At 46.4% G+C, this 16,720-nt stretch overlaps 1 protein-coding gene across 1 annotated transcript in view; it reads right to left on the bottom strand.

Annotated features, from left to right (window-relative positions):
- Positions 1-265: 265 nt before the first annotated feature.
- Positions 266-16,720, bottom strand: part of NSG2 (neuronal vesicle trafficking associated 2) — a 31,629-nt gene continuing 15,174 nt past the window's right edge. The window contains exons 4-5 of the mRNA XM_058815354.1: positions 3,951-4,061; positions 266-2,052 (exon numbers count right to left, since the gene is read on the bottom strand). Coding sequence (XP_058671337.1) covers positions 1,861-2,052; positions 3,951-4,061 — 303 coding nt within the window. The 3' untranslated portion in view covers positions 266-1,860. The remainder of the gene's footprint in view (positions 2,053-3,950; positions 4,062-16,720) is intronic.

The raw sequence follows: 16,720 nt of genomic DNA on the forward strand, positions 1-16,720 counted from the left end.
GCCATTGGTTTTAAAATGGGAAGGAATTCCCATTAAAATGGAATGGAGCTCCACTGTAAAGCAGTAGATGAGCTGAAATTTAATTACTTTTTTCCTATTGGAAATGGGTGAGAACATAGGGAATAAAATCCGGGCATTAAAAGGGGAAATGGGAATCTCTGGAAATGCCTCCTGAAATGCAGAGTCACCTTGGGGCTGGTGCAAGGTGCAGCCTGTACCACACAAATCCCACCCACCACCTGCAAGGAAACCCATGGAGCCACTCTCAGTCACATCGAACTTTATTTTAATCCCGTCAGAAAAGTTCAAGAATTACACCAAAAAATACTTCAGTCTCTGCTACCTACTGACAAAAAATACACCACAAAATTATAAACTGTTCAGCGGTTTTGCTGGAGTTGGGGTTGTGGGTGGAGGGGGTGGTTTGTACATTTTGAGTGAGAAATGAATTTACAGGTGGAAAGGGAAGGGAGGAGAGGGAGTCAGACAATGGTGCTTGGCACTACAGTTTTAGCTACACTATACAGTTATTTATCATGATGCCTGCAGGACTGAGGAGTTCTGCCCTCACACACTGCCCAGGGTCTCTGGCATGGAGGACACAACTGCCCAATGCGAGGGAAGAAGGGGCCAGTTCCTAATTTCCATCCCAGTCTAGCCAAAAATCTGAAAAAGCAGCTGAGACAAGGTGAGCCTTGCCCTGCCTGTGCACTCTGCTCTTGCAGCTCTGGGAAAAGAGAATCCTTGGGGGTTTTTTAAATCCCACCAGCCTGCACTGATCTCAAGTGCCATTTGTGGGGAGAGGATGTGTTACTCTGGGCAGGACTGGATTAAACTTGGGGTCTGCTCTGAGTTTGGACACAGAGATTTGATTTTTACCTCTCTCTAGTGACCTGGAATGCCAGGAAATGCTGAAGGAGCTGAAGCTGAAGGAGGGAAGCAGGAGCATCCCATTTCATGGGAAAATCAGGGGCAGAAAATTAGAGGCTCAATACTATCAGAACCTTTGAGATGCTCTTGTGATCATAATGGCATTTTTTGAGTTGGGGTGACCCTCAGGAGAGAGGTCCCCAAGGATGAAGCCTCATGGAAATTGCCAAAGCTCATGCAGGGAATCAATGCCAGAAGCAGAATCCTGAACTCCTGACTCTGAGTCCTGTGCTCAAAAGTTGATTCAAGATTTCACTTCAGCAGCCTCTGCCTGCTCCCATCCTGCTCCATGTCCATCAGCAGCCTGGATTTCAGCCTCAGAGCCTGGCCAGGACCAGCAGCACTCTGGTGGCTCATTAGGAACACCAGGAACTTTCTGGATTTCCTTGGGGCACTGTGCAGGGTTTGTGTTTGCACGTGAGCATGTCTGGGGAAGGAAGGGATGCTTGTATTTCTCTATCAGCGAATGAACACTGACACTGGATTCAATCTGACAGCAAAATATCTCCCCTTTGGCAAATGAAACAGCACCACAATGTCTTTGTACCAGGTTCTCTCTACCCCTCCTGAAAGGATTCCAGCTCTTCCTTCACTGCACGTGGAGCCTCTGTCGCAGCTTTCCACAAAACTTGGTGGCATTCTCTTTGCTGCTTTTATCCTCTCTGGCTGTTTACCTAATTTGCTTTTTTTGGTTTTTAATTTATTTTTCTAACAAATAGTTAAGCAATGATTTAAAAATATTTTTACATCGTTAAGGTACAGTCAACATCAAACATGCCTTTGTACAAGAGCTCGACTCGGTTACAAATCAACGAGAACAACGCACAAAAAAAGAAAAATACCCACGAAGCTGCTCCTGCCCTGGCTCGGATCCCTCCAACACCCCGCTCAGGTGTTGTCCCCCCGCCCTCCCGCTCCAGCTCGTTGCCTTTAGTGCCCCTCTGTCTTGGCAGCCTTGTTGTCGTGGCTGGCGGAGCCCGAGGGCAGCCAGGGGGACACGGCCCGGGAGCTGGTCTGCTTGGCCATGCTGTAGTGGCTGATGACGGTGTAGAACCGGCCCCGCGAGTTGGAGTCCTGCGCCGAGTAGTAGGCGTCCAGCGAGGCGGGGATGCAGCGCTTGTGCTGGGGGGGAGAGCAGAGAGAAACACGGGGATGGCACCACGATGGCACCAGGGATGGCACCTGTGATGGTACTGGTGATGGCACCAGGGATGGCACCTGTGATGGTACTGGTGATGGCACCAGTGACGCTCTCAGGGCACCAGTGATTGTTGGGAATTTAGCTGACTAGAGACTGGAAAAGCACAAGGCCGTGGCTAATTCCAAGTCCTGCACCTGCAACATAGCGTGTCCTTGGGCCTAGCTGGGTAGGATAACAAGTGGACAGAGAGACGTGGGAAATAGGGAATGTAGGCCCAAAGGAATGAGGAAGAGTTGATGGTACAGTTTAACCAATAGATCGCTTGGCTTACAGAATATTCATAAGCTTATTACTTGCTGTATAAGTGTCTGATGCTCTCTTCAATAAACAGAACTTGCTTATCACTCATATTGAGTGTCCGAGTCTCCCCTCACCGACAAATGGCACCAGGGATGGCACCAGGGATGCTCTCAGGGTCCTGTTTGCACCCACACTGCTGCAGTGCCCTGCAGAGCACCCTGCAGGGCCCGGCATTCCAAACCTGCTGCTATTGGTAACAGATGGCAGCAATCTCAGAGATCCGGGCTGGGAATGAGGGAGGGACCAAACTGGGCAGACTGGGCTGGGCAGCTCTGCTCACCTGCGGGTCCCAGGCCAGAATTCATCCCCAGACAGGCAGAGGCAGCAAAAGCTGCTTTGTGCTGCTCTCTCTGTTAGAGAGTGTCACCCTGAGCTGTGGGGTGAGCACCTGGCTGGGGATGGCAGGAGGCACAGCCCAATGGGGCAGCTCTTTTCACAAGTTCAGGTTTGGGTTTGATTCTGAAATTCTGAAATATGAAGGGAACTCAAAGCTCATTTCATTCCAAGCCTCTGCCATGGCAGGGACACCTTCCACTGTCTCAGGCTGCTCCAAGCCCTGTCCAGCCTGGCCTTGGGCATTTCCAGGGATCCAGGGGCAGCCACAGCTGCTCTGGGCACCTGTGCCAGGGCCTGCACACCCTCTCCAAGAACGATTTCTTCCCAATATCCAACTAAACCTTCTCTGTCACTTTGAAGCCATTCCTCCTTGTCCCCCCTTGTTAAGAGTCCCTCTCCATCTTTCTTGTAGCTCCTTCAGGTGCTGGAGGCCACAATGAGGTCACCCCAAAGCCTTTTCCAGTCTGAACAATCCCAATTCTCCCTTTTTATATAACCTAAGAGAATAATTCACAATTATTAATACACCAACTTCTTACTTGATTTTCCAGCTCACATATTATCCCCAGTGTGGTCAAGACTCCTGTGAATTTATGAGTTTATTCCCAGTGAGAAGTCAGTGAATTATTTTGCAAAATGTATTTTTTTATCTCAGCAGACCAGGCAAACAGTTCTGTGAATATTCAATTCAAAATCACTGGGTTTTAGCAATTGTTACATGGGTTTGCTCTCAATAAAGGCTCAAGAGCACCTAGAAGTGAACTACTTGGGCAAATTTGGATTTCTTTGACAAAGGACAGAGTGTCAGCACTGCAGCAGTTTGCTTTGCATTACAATGTATGCCAGCAAACATCAGTTACTTGGGAGTGTGGGAAGCAAATGCAGGATCCCAGCTGCAATAAATCCATTCACAAATATGAGGGATTGTTGCTGAACATCTGTCTGTAGTGTTCACCAAATGCTAATCCCAACAATTACACTGTAACAGTAGCTGATGGAGGCAGATGCATGTCCACATTTCCCAGAACACTTTTTCCATTTCAACACATTCCTGCCAAATGTTCTGTTTGGCCTGGTCAAAATACAAAAAAAAAAAAAAAAAAAAAGCAGCCTGGGCTGTAACCATGCAGGCAATTAGAGCCTGTCATTAGCTCAGGCAATCCATCCTTCTGAAGTTCCTTACCTTATAAACAAATCCATCTGGGCAACTGTGGTCGTAAGTGAAGGCTTTGTACACCACAAGGAACACTATGCAGGCAAGGAATGCAAGAGCCAGGCTTATGAGAATGGTGACCTAGAAAAGAGGGATAATGTTACTGTACATATGTTAAAATGGCATATGAGCAGCCTCATAATTAAATGACTTATAGGAACAGACATTCTAACAGACTGCAGCCTTCACTCCACCGTGCAGTACTTAACTAAGCATGGTAATTGACTGAATGCTGGATCCAATATCCTGGATTCCCACAGCATTCCCATCCCCCCCACAGACCTTCAACATTCCTGCGTTTAACCCCTTGCAAATTTATAGATTTTGCTGTAGTATTTGGTGCTCTCTGACCCAGCAGGACCCTGCAGCAGCCAGAATTCCCATTCCAGGTGTGATGTGGTGGATGAAGCGCCCTGCGGGCAGATCCCTCTTTCCTGGGAGCAGAGCAGTGAGCAGGGAGGAGCAATGAGGTCTTTGTAGCTCACATCCCTTTGTGCCTCATGGGAAACTCCACCAGGATAAATTGTGCCCTGCAGGAGAAAGGAGATCCTCCTCTGTACAAGGAAAATATCCTGACTGCTGACAAAACCCCACAGCAAGTCCAAGAGCAGGTGCTGGTGCTGGAGGTACCAGACACAATTCCCTCTTTGGGGCTCAAATATTGCCCCTCTCCTCATTGCCCAGCAGGTCACCCTGTCTGTTCCTTTGCTGGAGCTCCCTTCTCTCCAGGTCCCTCCTAAATAGTTCATCCAACAGCAAGTTTTCCATCCCTACTCCATGTCCTGATCACTGATTTTTGCTCGGCTGTCTGTTCCTCAAGGACTGAGCCAGGAGCTGTCAAACACTCCCATCCTTCCCTTTCCCAAATCTTTCTTGGTCCCACAATTCCACAAAAACCCATCACGTCCAAAACTCAGGCAAGAGAGAGCTGTGGAGCCTTATCTAGCAGGAGATTCCTGAATTCATTGTTTGATCAGAATATTTTAGAATAAAAGGTAAAAAGGTAAGACTGGGGCTAAGAGGACAAAGAGTTCACTGAAGCCCAGAGCTGCCTTTTAATGTTCCTGCTTGGATTAACCTCTCCTTGGGGCCTCGTCTGCTGCAAAATAGGTCATTTAAGCCAAAGGCAGCAACAGAGGGAGCAGAATTTAATGCTGGAGCTAGGAGAACACTGTTAGGGAGTCCTGGAGGGCTGCAGAGGGATCTGGCACTAAAGGGGTGCAGTTGTATGAATTGCACCAATCCAACCAAGAAAATTTGGCATCCACCTCCTCTCAGAGCCCCCTCAGAGGGGTGGACAGAAATATTTCAGAGCAGCTTCATGGCAGCCCTTGGGTTCCCAGCCCGGGAGAATCTGTCCCTTTGTCCCTTTTCATGGTGAGAAAGGCTCAGCTGGATTCAAGACAGATGCAAATGGAATTTGACATGATCTGTGTCCCCAAAAGAAGCTGTTCAAATTCCATTGCACATGGAAAAAAAAAAAGAAAAAATTAAGTCCCTTTGGAATGGTAAAAAAGAGAGATTTCCTGGATTAAATCTACTCTACTTTTTCCAACAGGAGACCTGGGAAAAACAGATCCCTCCCCACAGCACAATCGTGATGAGAGGTCAGTGTGGAGGAACATTTCCCCTGTAGAACACAGATCCACCACCTCCTCCCCATTTAAAGGGGAGCCTGATGGGCCTGGAATTCCCTCTAATTCCAGTGTAGGTACTAAGCCACAATGACAATGGCACAAATGTCCTTTGAGGTTAATTTGAAGGCACTAGAGCAAGATGTTCATCTTGTTCTACCAAAGCCAACACTGAGGGGCAGCCCTGGCTAGAAATTCAGAAATAAGAAATGCTCAGCTCTCCAGTCTGGCTACTGTGCCCCAAATTAAATGTAAAATGAGAAAAGAAATGTTGCTTGAAACTCAGCTTCCAGAAGCAGAAAGAACTGAGCTGTCTGCAGTGAGAATTAATGTTTCTTCATGGCTCCTCTGCTAAATCCCACGTGCATGCACAGCCTATGGAAATAACCATTAGAACTGCAATTTGAGGGGTTCTTTCCTCCTGTCCTCCCACTGAGTCCCTAAAAATAACAAATTCCCCTCTGTTCTGGCCAAGTGCTGACACCCAGTTGATCATGGCCCTGCAGGCTGCAACTGAGCCCATTTTCACCCTCCTGCCTTCCCTGCACTCACAGAATTGCTGTGACAATATTACACCTGCTGATAAATGGTGGAAAATTGCTCCAGATGAAATGACATGTAAGATGTTAAAGACCAAAGGAAAGGGAAGAGAAATCCACCCCCAGATATTCCTGGCATGCCAGAGCTAAGATCCAGCTCTCCAACTATTCCAGAGCATACAAAGCTTCATTAACATTCAAACACCAAAGAATCACAGAGCTGCAATACCTAATAAACCTCCACTTTTTTTTTTATGATTAACATGAACCTTGGCAGTCTCTAAGCAATATAAACACTCACAGAGGGGAAATAAAATTTAGTGAGCAGATAAAACCTAGAAGTGCTGCAGGCATGAATCTGTCACATGTGACTGCTCGAGTGGGTGAAAGAAGGGGGGGATTTGCCTGCCCTCTCCTCAAAATCTCACATAATTCCCAAATGTTCCTTTAAGAGGGAGCAGAGAACATCATTACCACACCAAAACATTCCCCTCATCCCTCAAAAAATGTGGGAGAGGCCCTTAACATCCATGAAGGATCAAACTCCCATCAACAGCAGCACACTTGGGGTGGCTCTCCCTTTTCCCACACATAAAGAACATTTTTTGCATTTTCACACAAGCGCGGATGAATAAAAGGCTCCATCCTCATCAGGCAGCAGGAGATCAGGTGCCAGCAGGTTTTGTGCCAGGCAGAGGATGCCTAATTGCAGTGGTGTTCCAGCTAACCTGGCTTTCATGCAGCCCATGGATGCATCCTCCCTGCTCTCTTCAATTCATCAGCTGCCCAGGATCTCCTTTTTCATCAAAAATTCCCTTTTTCCCTCTCTCACTCCACTACAAAGCCTTATTTAAAAGGCAACCAGAGAACAATGGCACATCCAAACAGCAGGGCATTTATTTAACAGCTTTTTTCCATTGCAAGGTTTTTACAGTTTTATTCCTTATTCATATAATTTATCATCATGGAATGGCTTGGCTTGGAAGGGACCTCAAAGATCAGCTCATTCCATGGGCAGGGACCCCTTCCACTGCCAGCCCTGCCCAGCCTGGCCTTGGGCACTGCCAGGGATCCAGGGGCAGCCACAGCTGCTCTGGGCACCCTGTGCCAGGGCCTGCCCACCCTCACAAGGAAGAATTTATTGGCAATATCCAACCTAAATTTCCCCTCTTTCAGAGTGGGTGGCACTTCTTAGATACCAGGCACGATTTTACTTCTAAATTTCTGGCAAATCAGTGTTTGACTCTGGACACTTTTCTCCCTGCTTATACACTTAAAGCAGGAGCAGAGCCAAGAAGATGCCAACCAAGAAAAGCCTTGCTGCCTACAGGAAAAGCAGCCAGGCTCAGAGAAGAGATAAAAATCATTTATCACAGAAAAATTCCTACAAAATTCGGCACCATTTTCCTACTCTCTACAGCTGTAATGTGAATTAGGGATCTCAGAAGCTTCTGCTGCCTATTTTTGGTCCTGCACTCTTGTCAGCCTCTTCACAAAATTCCAGTTTCTCAGGAAAGGATCCTTCTGCTGATTCCATGTCTGGTTCTACAAGATACCTTCAGTGTTGCTGGGTATTGGGAAATTTTGTGACCTTTAATAGGCAATTCAGCTGAAGAAGTTTTCTGGGTTTTAATTTTTCTCTGTAGAAGAAGAAAGGCAAAGAACAAGGCAAAATTTGTTATGAACAAAACTGGCAGAAATTCTGTCAAGGTTATTTCAGAGAGGAGCTTAAGAGCCGTGCCTGGAGAGGCAGCAAAGCTTTTCCTGTAGTTTATGGCAATTCCATTACACCTAAAAACCCATCAGTCCCTGACAACCCAGTTAACTTGCAGAAAAAAAAATCACAAAATCATCTAAGGGCATCCAAACACATCCATGCACTCCTGAATCCATTATAAGGATTTCTGCTTGACAATGAAAAATTCAGGAGGGCAATTTTTTCCCCTTCATGCCATAACTTGTTCAGCTGATAATGAGATGGAAGATTGATACCATCACGTGGAAGGCACAGCTAGAGGATCAGGAGCTCCTGGATCCAGCTAGCCTGGTGGCTTCTGTGTATTCCAGCCTGGAATCAAAGTACAAACACCCAAATCCAGGTTGACACTGAGATGGATCAGGCATGATGAGGGACCCCCCAAACTCACCCCACTGTTCAAACTCTGCCAAAGAACTCTTGGTGCCTTGCCCAGCACCCAGACACCCTGATCTACCCTGGCAGTGAAAATGATCTGACTGCACTTCTTCAAAAATGTCATTTCACTCCCCACTGTTAAAAATATTTTTGTAATAAGTTGCTGATTTTGCTGATCTTCTGGCAACAGCTTCGCCTCTGAAATTTTGAAAGGCTAACTGCAAAAAAGTGACACAATTGGGTCTTCAGATTTGCTTAGTACTGCTCAAGGAGATGTAGGATTTGTTCTTTATTATTACAGCACAGCTTTATTCCAGATGGTATCCAGATTCCTAAGAAGAATTGTTTAGGAGATGCTTTGTCAGAGGAAAATGTCCTTGGTCATGTCTCTACATTTTCAGGGCTACAGGAAAATACTCCTTAGTGCTGTGAGGTATCTTAATCAAGTTTGAAGGTGGATGGGATTTTTTTGGTCCTTTAACTTACATTTCATGACCATAAACCAATCTGGCCCCAGTTCTCATGAGAACAGGTGAGGATGGGATCATCCTGGGGGCCAGGAATTCTCCCATCAGCTCCAGGGCTGATCCCAGGGCAGCAGGAAGGGGCTGGGATTGTGCCCTGGCCCAGCACAGGCAGGACCTGGAGCTGCTGCAGAGATCCAGAGAGGCACCAGGGATCAGAGGGATGGAGCTGGCAGAGCTGGGGTTGTTCACCTGCACAGGAGAAGCTTTGGGGTGATGCAGTTGTGGCCTTTTTGTACCTGGAGAAGCTACAAGGAAGATGGAGAGAGACTTTACAAGAGCCTGGAGTGACAGGACAAGGGGGAATGGCTTCACACTAACAGAGAGCAGGGTTGGATTGGATATTAGGAGAAAAAAAATTATTGTGAGGGTGGGCAGGCCCTGGCACAGGGTGCCCAGAGCAGCTGTGGCTGCCCCTGGATCCCTGGCAGTGCCCAAGGCCAGGCTGGACAGGGCTGGGAGCAGTGGGACAGTGGAAGGTGTCCCTGGTGGCACTGGATGATTTTTAAGGTCCCTTCCAAGCCAAACCAGTCTGTGAGTCTCTGCTCCACTATTCCATGTGTTCCTTTCAGCCTGCAGAGCCCAGCAATGCAATCCCAAAACACTCACAGAGAGGCTCATTGATCCAAATACCCCAAAGCCTCAGAAGAGTGCACCTGAAAGAGCACTGGCTGTCTCTGAGCCAACTTCCCCTCCCAGCTGTGTCCTCTGGGCTCTGCCCATCCCAGCACACACCAGCCCACTGTGACAACACAGAACCTCTCCAAGTCTGTAAATCTTAAAAAGAAACATCACTTTTCCAGGATAGGCAGCAGCAATTCCTCTGCTCTGCACCTCCTAAAGCTGTGAGAGCAGCACGAGTGTGGAAGGAGCACACTGTGTTTCTAAGCAATTTGTCAAATAATTAAATTATGCACACAATAACTAGCTGGCTCAATTATATTAGCCAGTCTCCATCATGTAATATAATTTCTAGTGGCTGTTTAGGCACTAATAGCCTCAGATCTTTTTAACAGTGTCTGGTGCCAGCTGTGGGCTGCGTGACATCTCCCTGTGCCAAGTCAAACCCCTTGGATGGAAAATTCATGGCTCTGTTTCCAAGCCCCCGTTCCTTATGGAAGTTCTAAATGCCATTTTAAATAAAGCTGCTTCAGCAATGAGTATCAGTGAATTTCCATTTAGGTAAATAAAAAGCTCTGTTGGGTTTCTCTTTTCTGCTATTTAATGAAATAAAAAATTCCTTCATTATATAGATATAGTGAGATGGGGTGATGTTGTTTCTAGGAACACCAAATAAATACATGGCCATTTTGGCAGACCAGACAGATTTTTAAAGGTGTTTTCCCCCTCCTCCTATAAGAATATTTTCCTTCTTTTTCAATTGTCAGAAGCATTCCCACTGGAACTGGGTGATCTTTCAGGTCCCTCCTGCCCAGCTCAGGCCATTCAAGGATTCTGTATCTGTTACCTCCAAAAGAAATGGAGCAGAGCCCCCAAATTGAACAAGGGGTGACTCAAGAACTGCTCAGAAAGGGGCTTTTCTTCCCAAAGCCACATCCAGAGAACACCTGGCAGCCCATGTCAGGAGCAATGCTGGAAGAGGCTTCCTTCCAGATCCCTAATTTGAGGTGTTTTTTCAATTAGTGGGACTGCAGCAGACAGAAACATCCTCTCCAAGGCTTCCTGACGTGCAGCCCTTCCCTGCTGCCCTGGCACAGCCTTGGCTGTGACATTTCCTCTGGTCACTCCACGTGGGACATGGCAATGGATGCCTCAGTTCATCCCAGGCCCTTTTTAAATGCATTAACAGGAACACAAGATAAATCAAGTCATCAATAAACTGTCTCCTTGCCTGCCCTTTGCCTGCCAAGACCCAACCTCTGCACAGTCTCATGAATGCAAAATCGTCCCTGTCACTCTTCCCTGGTGCTGGATTTGGTGCAGGGGAAGCTTTGGGAGCCCTGAGCAAGAGCGGATGCAGGGATCAGCTCATGGAACACACCTGGAACTGCAGTTGTGTTCCCTGCTCTGCCCCTGCCTTTTCCTGACACCTGACATCCCCCCAAACCCAGCTCCAGAGCTCACTCCCCACCCAGACAGCCCCAGCCAGAGCCACCCACAGCTGCAAACATCCAAATTCCCCAAATCTTGGCTTTTCCTGAGGCAAAACCACCCAAAGACCATCACCACACCACAGCCAAGGATCAGGCTGGCTCCAGGGAAAAGCTGAGGTGCATTTGCTTTGTGAAATTACCTTCTGCCAAAGGTCAAGCTTGCATGAACTACAGCACCTCTGTTCAGTGAACTCTTGTGCCTGAAGAAAACAAGCACTTGGAAGTTTGTTCCTTCAAGAAGGGAAACAAATTCACCTGTATTTCAGCATTTATGTCTCCCATCGTGAGCAGGAAATAATATTTCTGCATTCATGGTTCAGTACACCCATTTCTCCTTAAAAACTTATTATGTGGGTGCTTTATAGGAGAACAAAGTGAGGACTTGGTGAGCAAAGTGTCCCCTGGGTAACTTAAGAATTAAAAGCCTTTCCATTTTGAATTAGAAAGATGAGGCTTTATTGCTGCAAATGACTTACAAGAGCTACTCTTTTAAAAGCAAACAAGAGAAATGAGTAATCGAGGTGATTATGCTGCCTCCAAAGGCACCAGGCCAGTTCCATTAGCTGTGGATCCGACCCAACAGGCTTTAATACATCTGCAAGTACCAACAAGAGGCAGCTCAGCTCTGCTTAACATTCAATCACAGCCTGTGCTGCTTTGGAGAGGGTGAAACATTGCATGGAGAAATTTGTGTCACTGAAGCTTTGCACTTCCTTGATTATTATTTTTTTTTCAGCATTCAGTGGTCTGGCTACAAGACTCCAAATGCACTCCCCAACAGGCAATAAACTTTGCTCTGGTTTCACTCAGCTGAAAATTCTTTCCTGCTCCTCCATCCTGCTACAGTGGCCCCACCAGCATTAAATATCTTTCATTTCACCTCAAATGCTGACAGGAAAATTGCCCAACACTCAGATTTCCTGTGGGGTGCCAGAGGTAAGTGCAAAGTGGTGTTGGAGACAGAGGTGCAGTGTAAGAAATCCTCCAGGCCCAGTGGGAACTGCAATTACACCCTGGAATTAGCACCAAGGGTATCTCCATGTGGTCACTTATGGAAATATTTTCAAGCATTTTGCTCCAAAGCCAAGAGTCAGTTGAGGTTTCTGCTCTGTAAATAATTTTCCTGCAATATATTCTGGTTTGAAGAATGAACTTTCAGCAAGTGTACCCCACAAAAATGTAGGCATGTGAATATTCTCTGTGACTTCCACTTTTAGAGATTTTCTGCAGAACAATTCACTTTCTTCTTCTCTCCAAAAATTAATTAAATGGAAAAAAACCCAAATCAAGACTGAACAAATCTATTCAGCTGACTATTCTGTTAATGCTTACAGATGGCAAAAATAAATAGAGTCAAGGCTTTTCCTGGCTTTGTAAAGGAGTATCTGTGTGTGTAAAACTAACCTAAAACAAGAATGCACTGTAAGGAATGGTCCATTTCCTATTAAAAAATCATATTTGGGTTTTTTTCCTTTGCTAAGTGGTCCCTGAGCCAGTAGAGAGCATTCCAGTTAAATCAAAATAGATTTTTCTTCTGTGTTTTAGACACAGACATGACATTTTTGGGCCCTTGCCTGTACAAAGCAATTAAGGAATTAGCTGGGCGTTCTTACAAAACCCCCAGACTCCTACCCAGACAGAGCAAACCTGCAGGGTTTATAGCAGTACCTGGGGCTGTGATCAGACAGATCTGTTCCCTGGCAGCTGAGCCACAAATCCCCAGTCAGCTCATCCTCACAGCTCCTGCTTGTCAGTGATGATCACAAACGGCTCCATCAATCTGCCTCCCGCAGCCTGGGAGAGCCACTGGGACAGATGTGACCTGTCCTCTCCTCAGAAATCCTCAGAAGAAGGATTGCTGAGCTCAGGCAGGAAGATGAGGAGCACCATTTCTCACCTGCACACCTTGAGAGCCTGGAACCACACAGGTGAGACTTTGCATCAAGGGAAAAGAGACCCTGTGACCTTCTGAATGCACTGGAAATATTCAGCCTCCACAGAGGCAGCTTTGGCTCCACTCTCAGATCATCCACCACAGTCTGGACAACTCAGGAGCAGTGAGAGCTGCCTGGAAGCCCTGCAGGAACTCACCCACTGCAGCCTCAGGGAGAGGAGATTGCTGGATACAGCTGGGAGCTCCCAAAGGGTTGGATATTCCTCCAAATCAATCCCTTCCTACTGACCCTCTCTGAGTGCAAGGTCCCAGAGAAAACCCAGTGCCTGCTCCCTGTGCCTGCCCCATCTCTGCTTTGTCCCTGGTTCTCCTGGATCCTGAAAGCACCAGCAGCAATTGCCAGCAGAGGGAGGAATCCCTGCGTTCAGCCCCGGGCACCGCTGCCATCAGCAGGGTAATGGGATCCTCCAGGGCCGCTCCAGCTCTGATAAGCGATGCGATGTGGCAGCTGCCATGGCAACGCTGGTACTGATAGGATTGAGAAGCAGAGGGAGTCCTTTCACCAGGAGTCACTCCTGCCCCGTGGGGACTCAACAATTAAAGGAGAGTTTAGAATTTATTTTCCTATAAATGGACAATGAAAAGCTCCAGCCAGTTTCTCTGGGATTTCTTTGCAGGTGAGAGGAAGAACTGTCAGCATAAAGCAACAGCCCAGAGGTGAAAGCAGAACATCCCAGGAGGAGTCTGAAGGATCCATGGCATGGATAAGATGTTTGGGAAGGAGAAGCAGGAATGGCACATTTGGGGCTCTGTGTGTGCAGCAAAGTGTGGATTCCCTGGGGATTTGTTGCCCCACCTTCCAGTGAGGGCACCAGGGGAGCACCTTCCATTTAGCAAAGCTGTTACCAACAGGAAATTATTCCCTGGCCCAGAAAAATCTTTGTTAATCAGGAGCCAAGCATTTCAGGTATTGGCTTGGGTTTGATCATAAACAATTCTAGCATCATTGTTTTGTAGGGTGCAGCTTGAGACAAAGACATTTTGTTCTAAATCTTTCACATTAAGTCAGAGAAAAAGAATTGTTCCAGTATGAGCATTTCAACAACAGAAGCACTTGAATGGGTTCCACTACATTTTAAGGATCTGATGAAAAGTGTGGGCATCCACACATTACATCCACTGGTCCCTGGATCTGCGTGTGCCAGAGCAGTTTCGGGGTGGAGGGAGGAAAGGGTGATCTAATGATAAGAAATAATTGTCCTTGCACACTCAACAGGGACAGATGACACAGCCAGTGACTGAAAATGCATCTTGCCAAATTGCAGCAAGAAGAATGAAGTTCTCAGTCTTCATCAATACTGGCAGATGATTTCTCCAGGTAGATAAATTGCTTGCAAAAAACATCTTAAATATATCGACTTCTCCCCCGTACACCCACTCCCAGCTTGCTCTGTTAAAGACAAGTACTGAGCTTAATTATTCCAACTCTGAAAACATAAACTTTTTAAAGAAACTGATCCATGAAGAGGGAAGAGCTATAGAAGACTTGAGAAGTCAGATAACTATGGAGGTAACTATCACCCAGCTAACAGTCAATAAATCATTACCTTCCTGAAAATCTTTAATAGTTCTGTGGCAGTGGTGAGGAAGGGCTCAGACTGGTGTGACAAAGAGACCAGTTTGTGTAAAACCAGTGAGGGGCCAGCAATTCCAGGTGTCACTCCCGACCTCTTCTGATGCTATCCAAATAAATCAATGCTGGATAGTTTCTGGGCTATCTGGGCTGGTTGGAAGAGAAAAGGAGTCAGTGAAACCCTGTTCTCCAGAAGTAACAAGACTTCATTTGGTGGGGAATCTGCCTAAAAAGCAAAAGGGATTCCATCTCTTTTCAGTACTGATACAAATAAGGGCAGAGTGATTACTCACATATGAGAGATTGCTCTTTAAAGATGCACAATGGGGCATCACTGGTGAGAAGGAGCAGGAACCCTCAGAGGCAGAGGGTTAGAGCTGTCACCCCACAGAGCAATCACAGCCACATTTACAAACCCTCTCTGAGGCACCTCGGTGTTGTCACAGGATGGCAAAGGCCAGGAGCAGGAGCTCCCTTCAAAGCACTGCAAATGAAAGGCAAAGAGCAGCCACCCTTCCCCCTCAGCTGGGAAAGCTCAGCTCACAGAGCTGCTGCAGAACAAGATCTCTGCAGCTCAAAAACCTCCTGGAGGAACCCACTCCAAAGGAAGAACAGTCTGGAGAAGGCAAGGTCTATAAATCACTGCCTGTCAGCTTAGAAAAATGTTCCCTTTGCTTCACTGTGGAGGAGTAAAATGAAAAAAGAAATTTCTTTTCTGTATAGATGGCTCAGCCATGAGGTTATTTTAACATCATTTTCTCGTAACCCATCTACACACAACTATTTAAACAGTGTTATAAAGGAGGTATGGGCTGACTCATGCAGCTGAAGAATCAGCCTAATTGGTCAAACTTACAGGACAGTGTGTGCTGAGCTGGAGAGAATGATAATCTCATCTATTAGGAGATGTGACAAGGGGCAGGAGCTAGCTCAGATTCCTGGAAGAGCTGGTGTGAAATAAGAACTGTTGCCTAGGGACAGTCTCTTCTTTATGATAATTAAAGAGCTCAGATCTGGGCTATTCTGCATGGATGAAAAATATGCAAGCATAAGCTTAAATTCTGGCTCGGGCTTGTTCATGTGAGAAAGTTGTCTAATTATTCATTAGTTTCTTCAATAAAAGATACCCCAAAGGCAGGGAAAAGGGCATCTGTGGACTTGGCTGGCAGGTTCACATGGTCTCAAAACTTTTTCCAGATATCTTGATCTTCTGTAGTACAAAACCACAGAATTGCAGCCTCTTTTAACAGGCAGCCAGCCCCAGGACAGGGGGAAATGGCCTCAGGTTGGGTCAGGGCAGGCTCAGGGTGGGCACAGCAGGAATTTCCCCATGGAAAGGGGGCTCAGGCACTGGAACTGCCCGGGGGGGTTGGAGTGCCCATCCCTGGAGTGTCCAAGGAAGGGCTGGAGGTGGCACTCGGTGCTCTGGGCTGGGGACAAAGTCACAGCTCTGAAGGATTGGTCACAGCTTGGACTCCATGGTCTTGGAGGGCTTTTCCACCCTCAAAAGGACAACAGAGAATATGATGATCACAGTTATATCATCTTTTTTAAAGCTTTTTAAAAAACATAGCCAAAGTGAGATCATAAAAGTTAAGTATTTACTGTGATTTGCTCTTACAAAAAAACAAACGTAAGATGATTTCATCAGTAGCAGATAACGGGGCAGCTTATAACCAGAGGGCAGGGTTTTTAATAACTTCACTAAAAATATGCACTGAGACAAAAATGTGGTGCAATAAAAAGTACAAAAGGTAATAAATATTAGCTATTCTCTCAGCTCATTTTGTCAGGAAATAATACTACAAATTTAATGGGATACATGGAAGCCTTATGAAAAGCAGGCAGGGAGAGGCTTAGAGTCTTTTCCAGTATTAGGGCAGAGACTGCCTGATGAATAAGTTGACATTGAACAGCAGAGAATGAAAATCATATGGATTTGAGGGAAAGGAAACAGCTCAAAAATGAAACTGTGTTGCTGCCAGGCTCTATAGGAAGAAGCCCAGCTCCCACCTCTGCCAGGGCTCCCAGCTGAAGCTGTGAAATGAGAAAATCCATTTCCAAAAACAGGATGGGAAGAGGAAAAATGCATGAAAGGAAAGGTTTGAATGCAACAGCAAGTTGGGAATTTGAATAGGAAAAACAAGATACTCAGTAGAAGGAGCAGATGAAGTAGGATTTATCCATGAGCTATAGGTGTGCAAGCAGGAGATGTTCTTGTTCTTTTTTTAAAATAACAAGATCTTTCCTGGTTTTACTCTGCCTTTC

The sequence above is a fragment of the Ammospiza caudacuta genome, chromosome 16, assembly GCF_027887145.1.
Source record: "Ammospiza caudacuta isolate bAmmCau1 chromosome 16, bAmmCau1.pri, whole genome shotgun sequence".
Lineage (NCBI taxonomy): Eukaryota > Metazoa > Chordata > Aves > Passeriformes > Passerellidae > Ammospiza > Ammospiza caudacuta.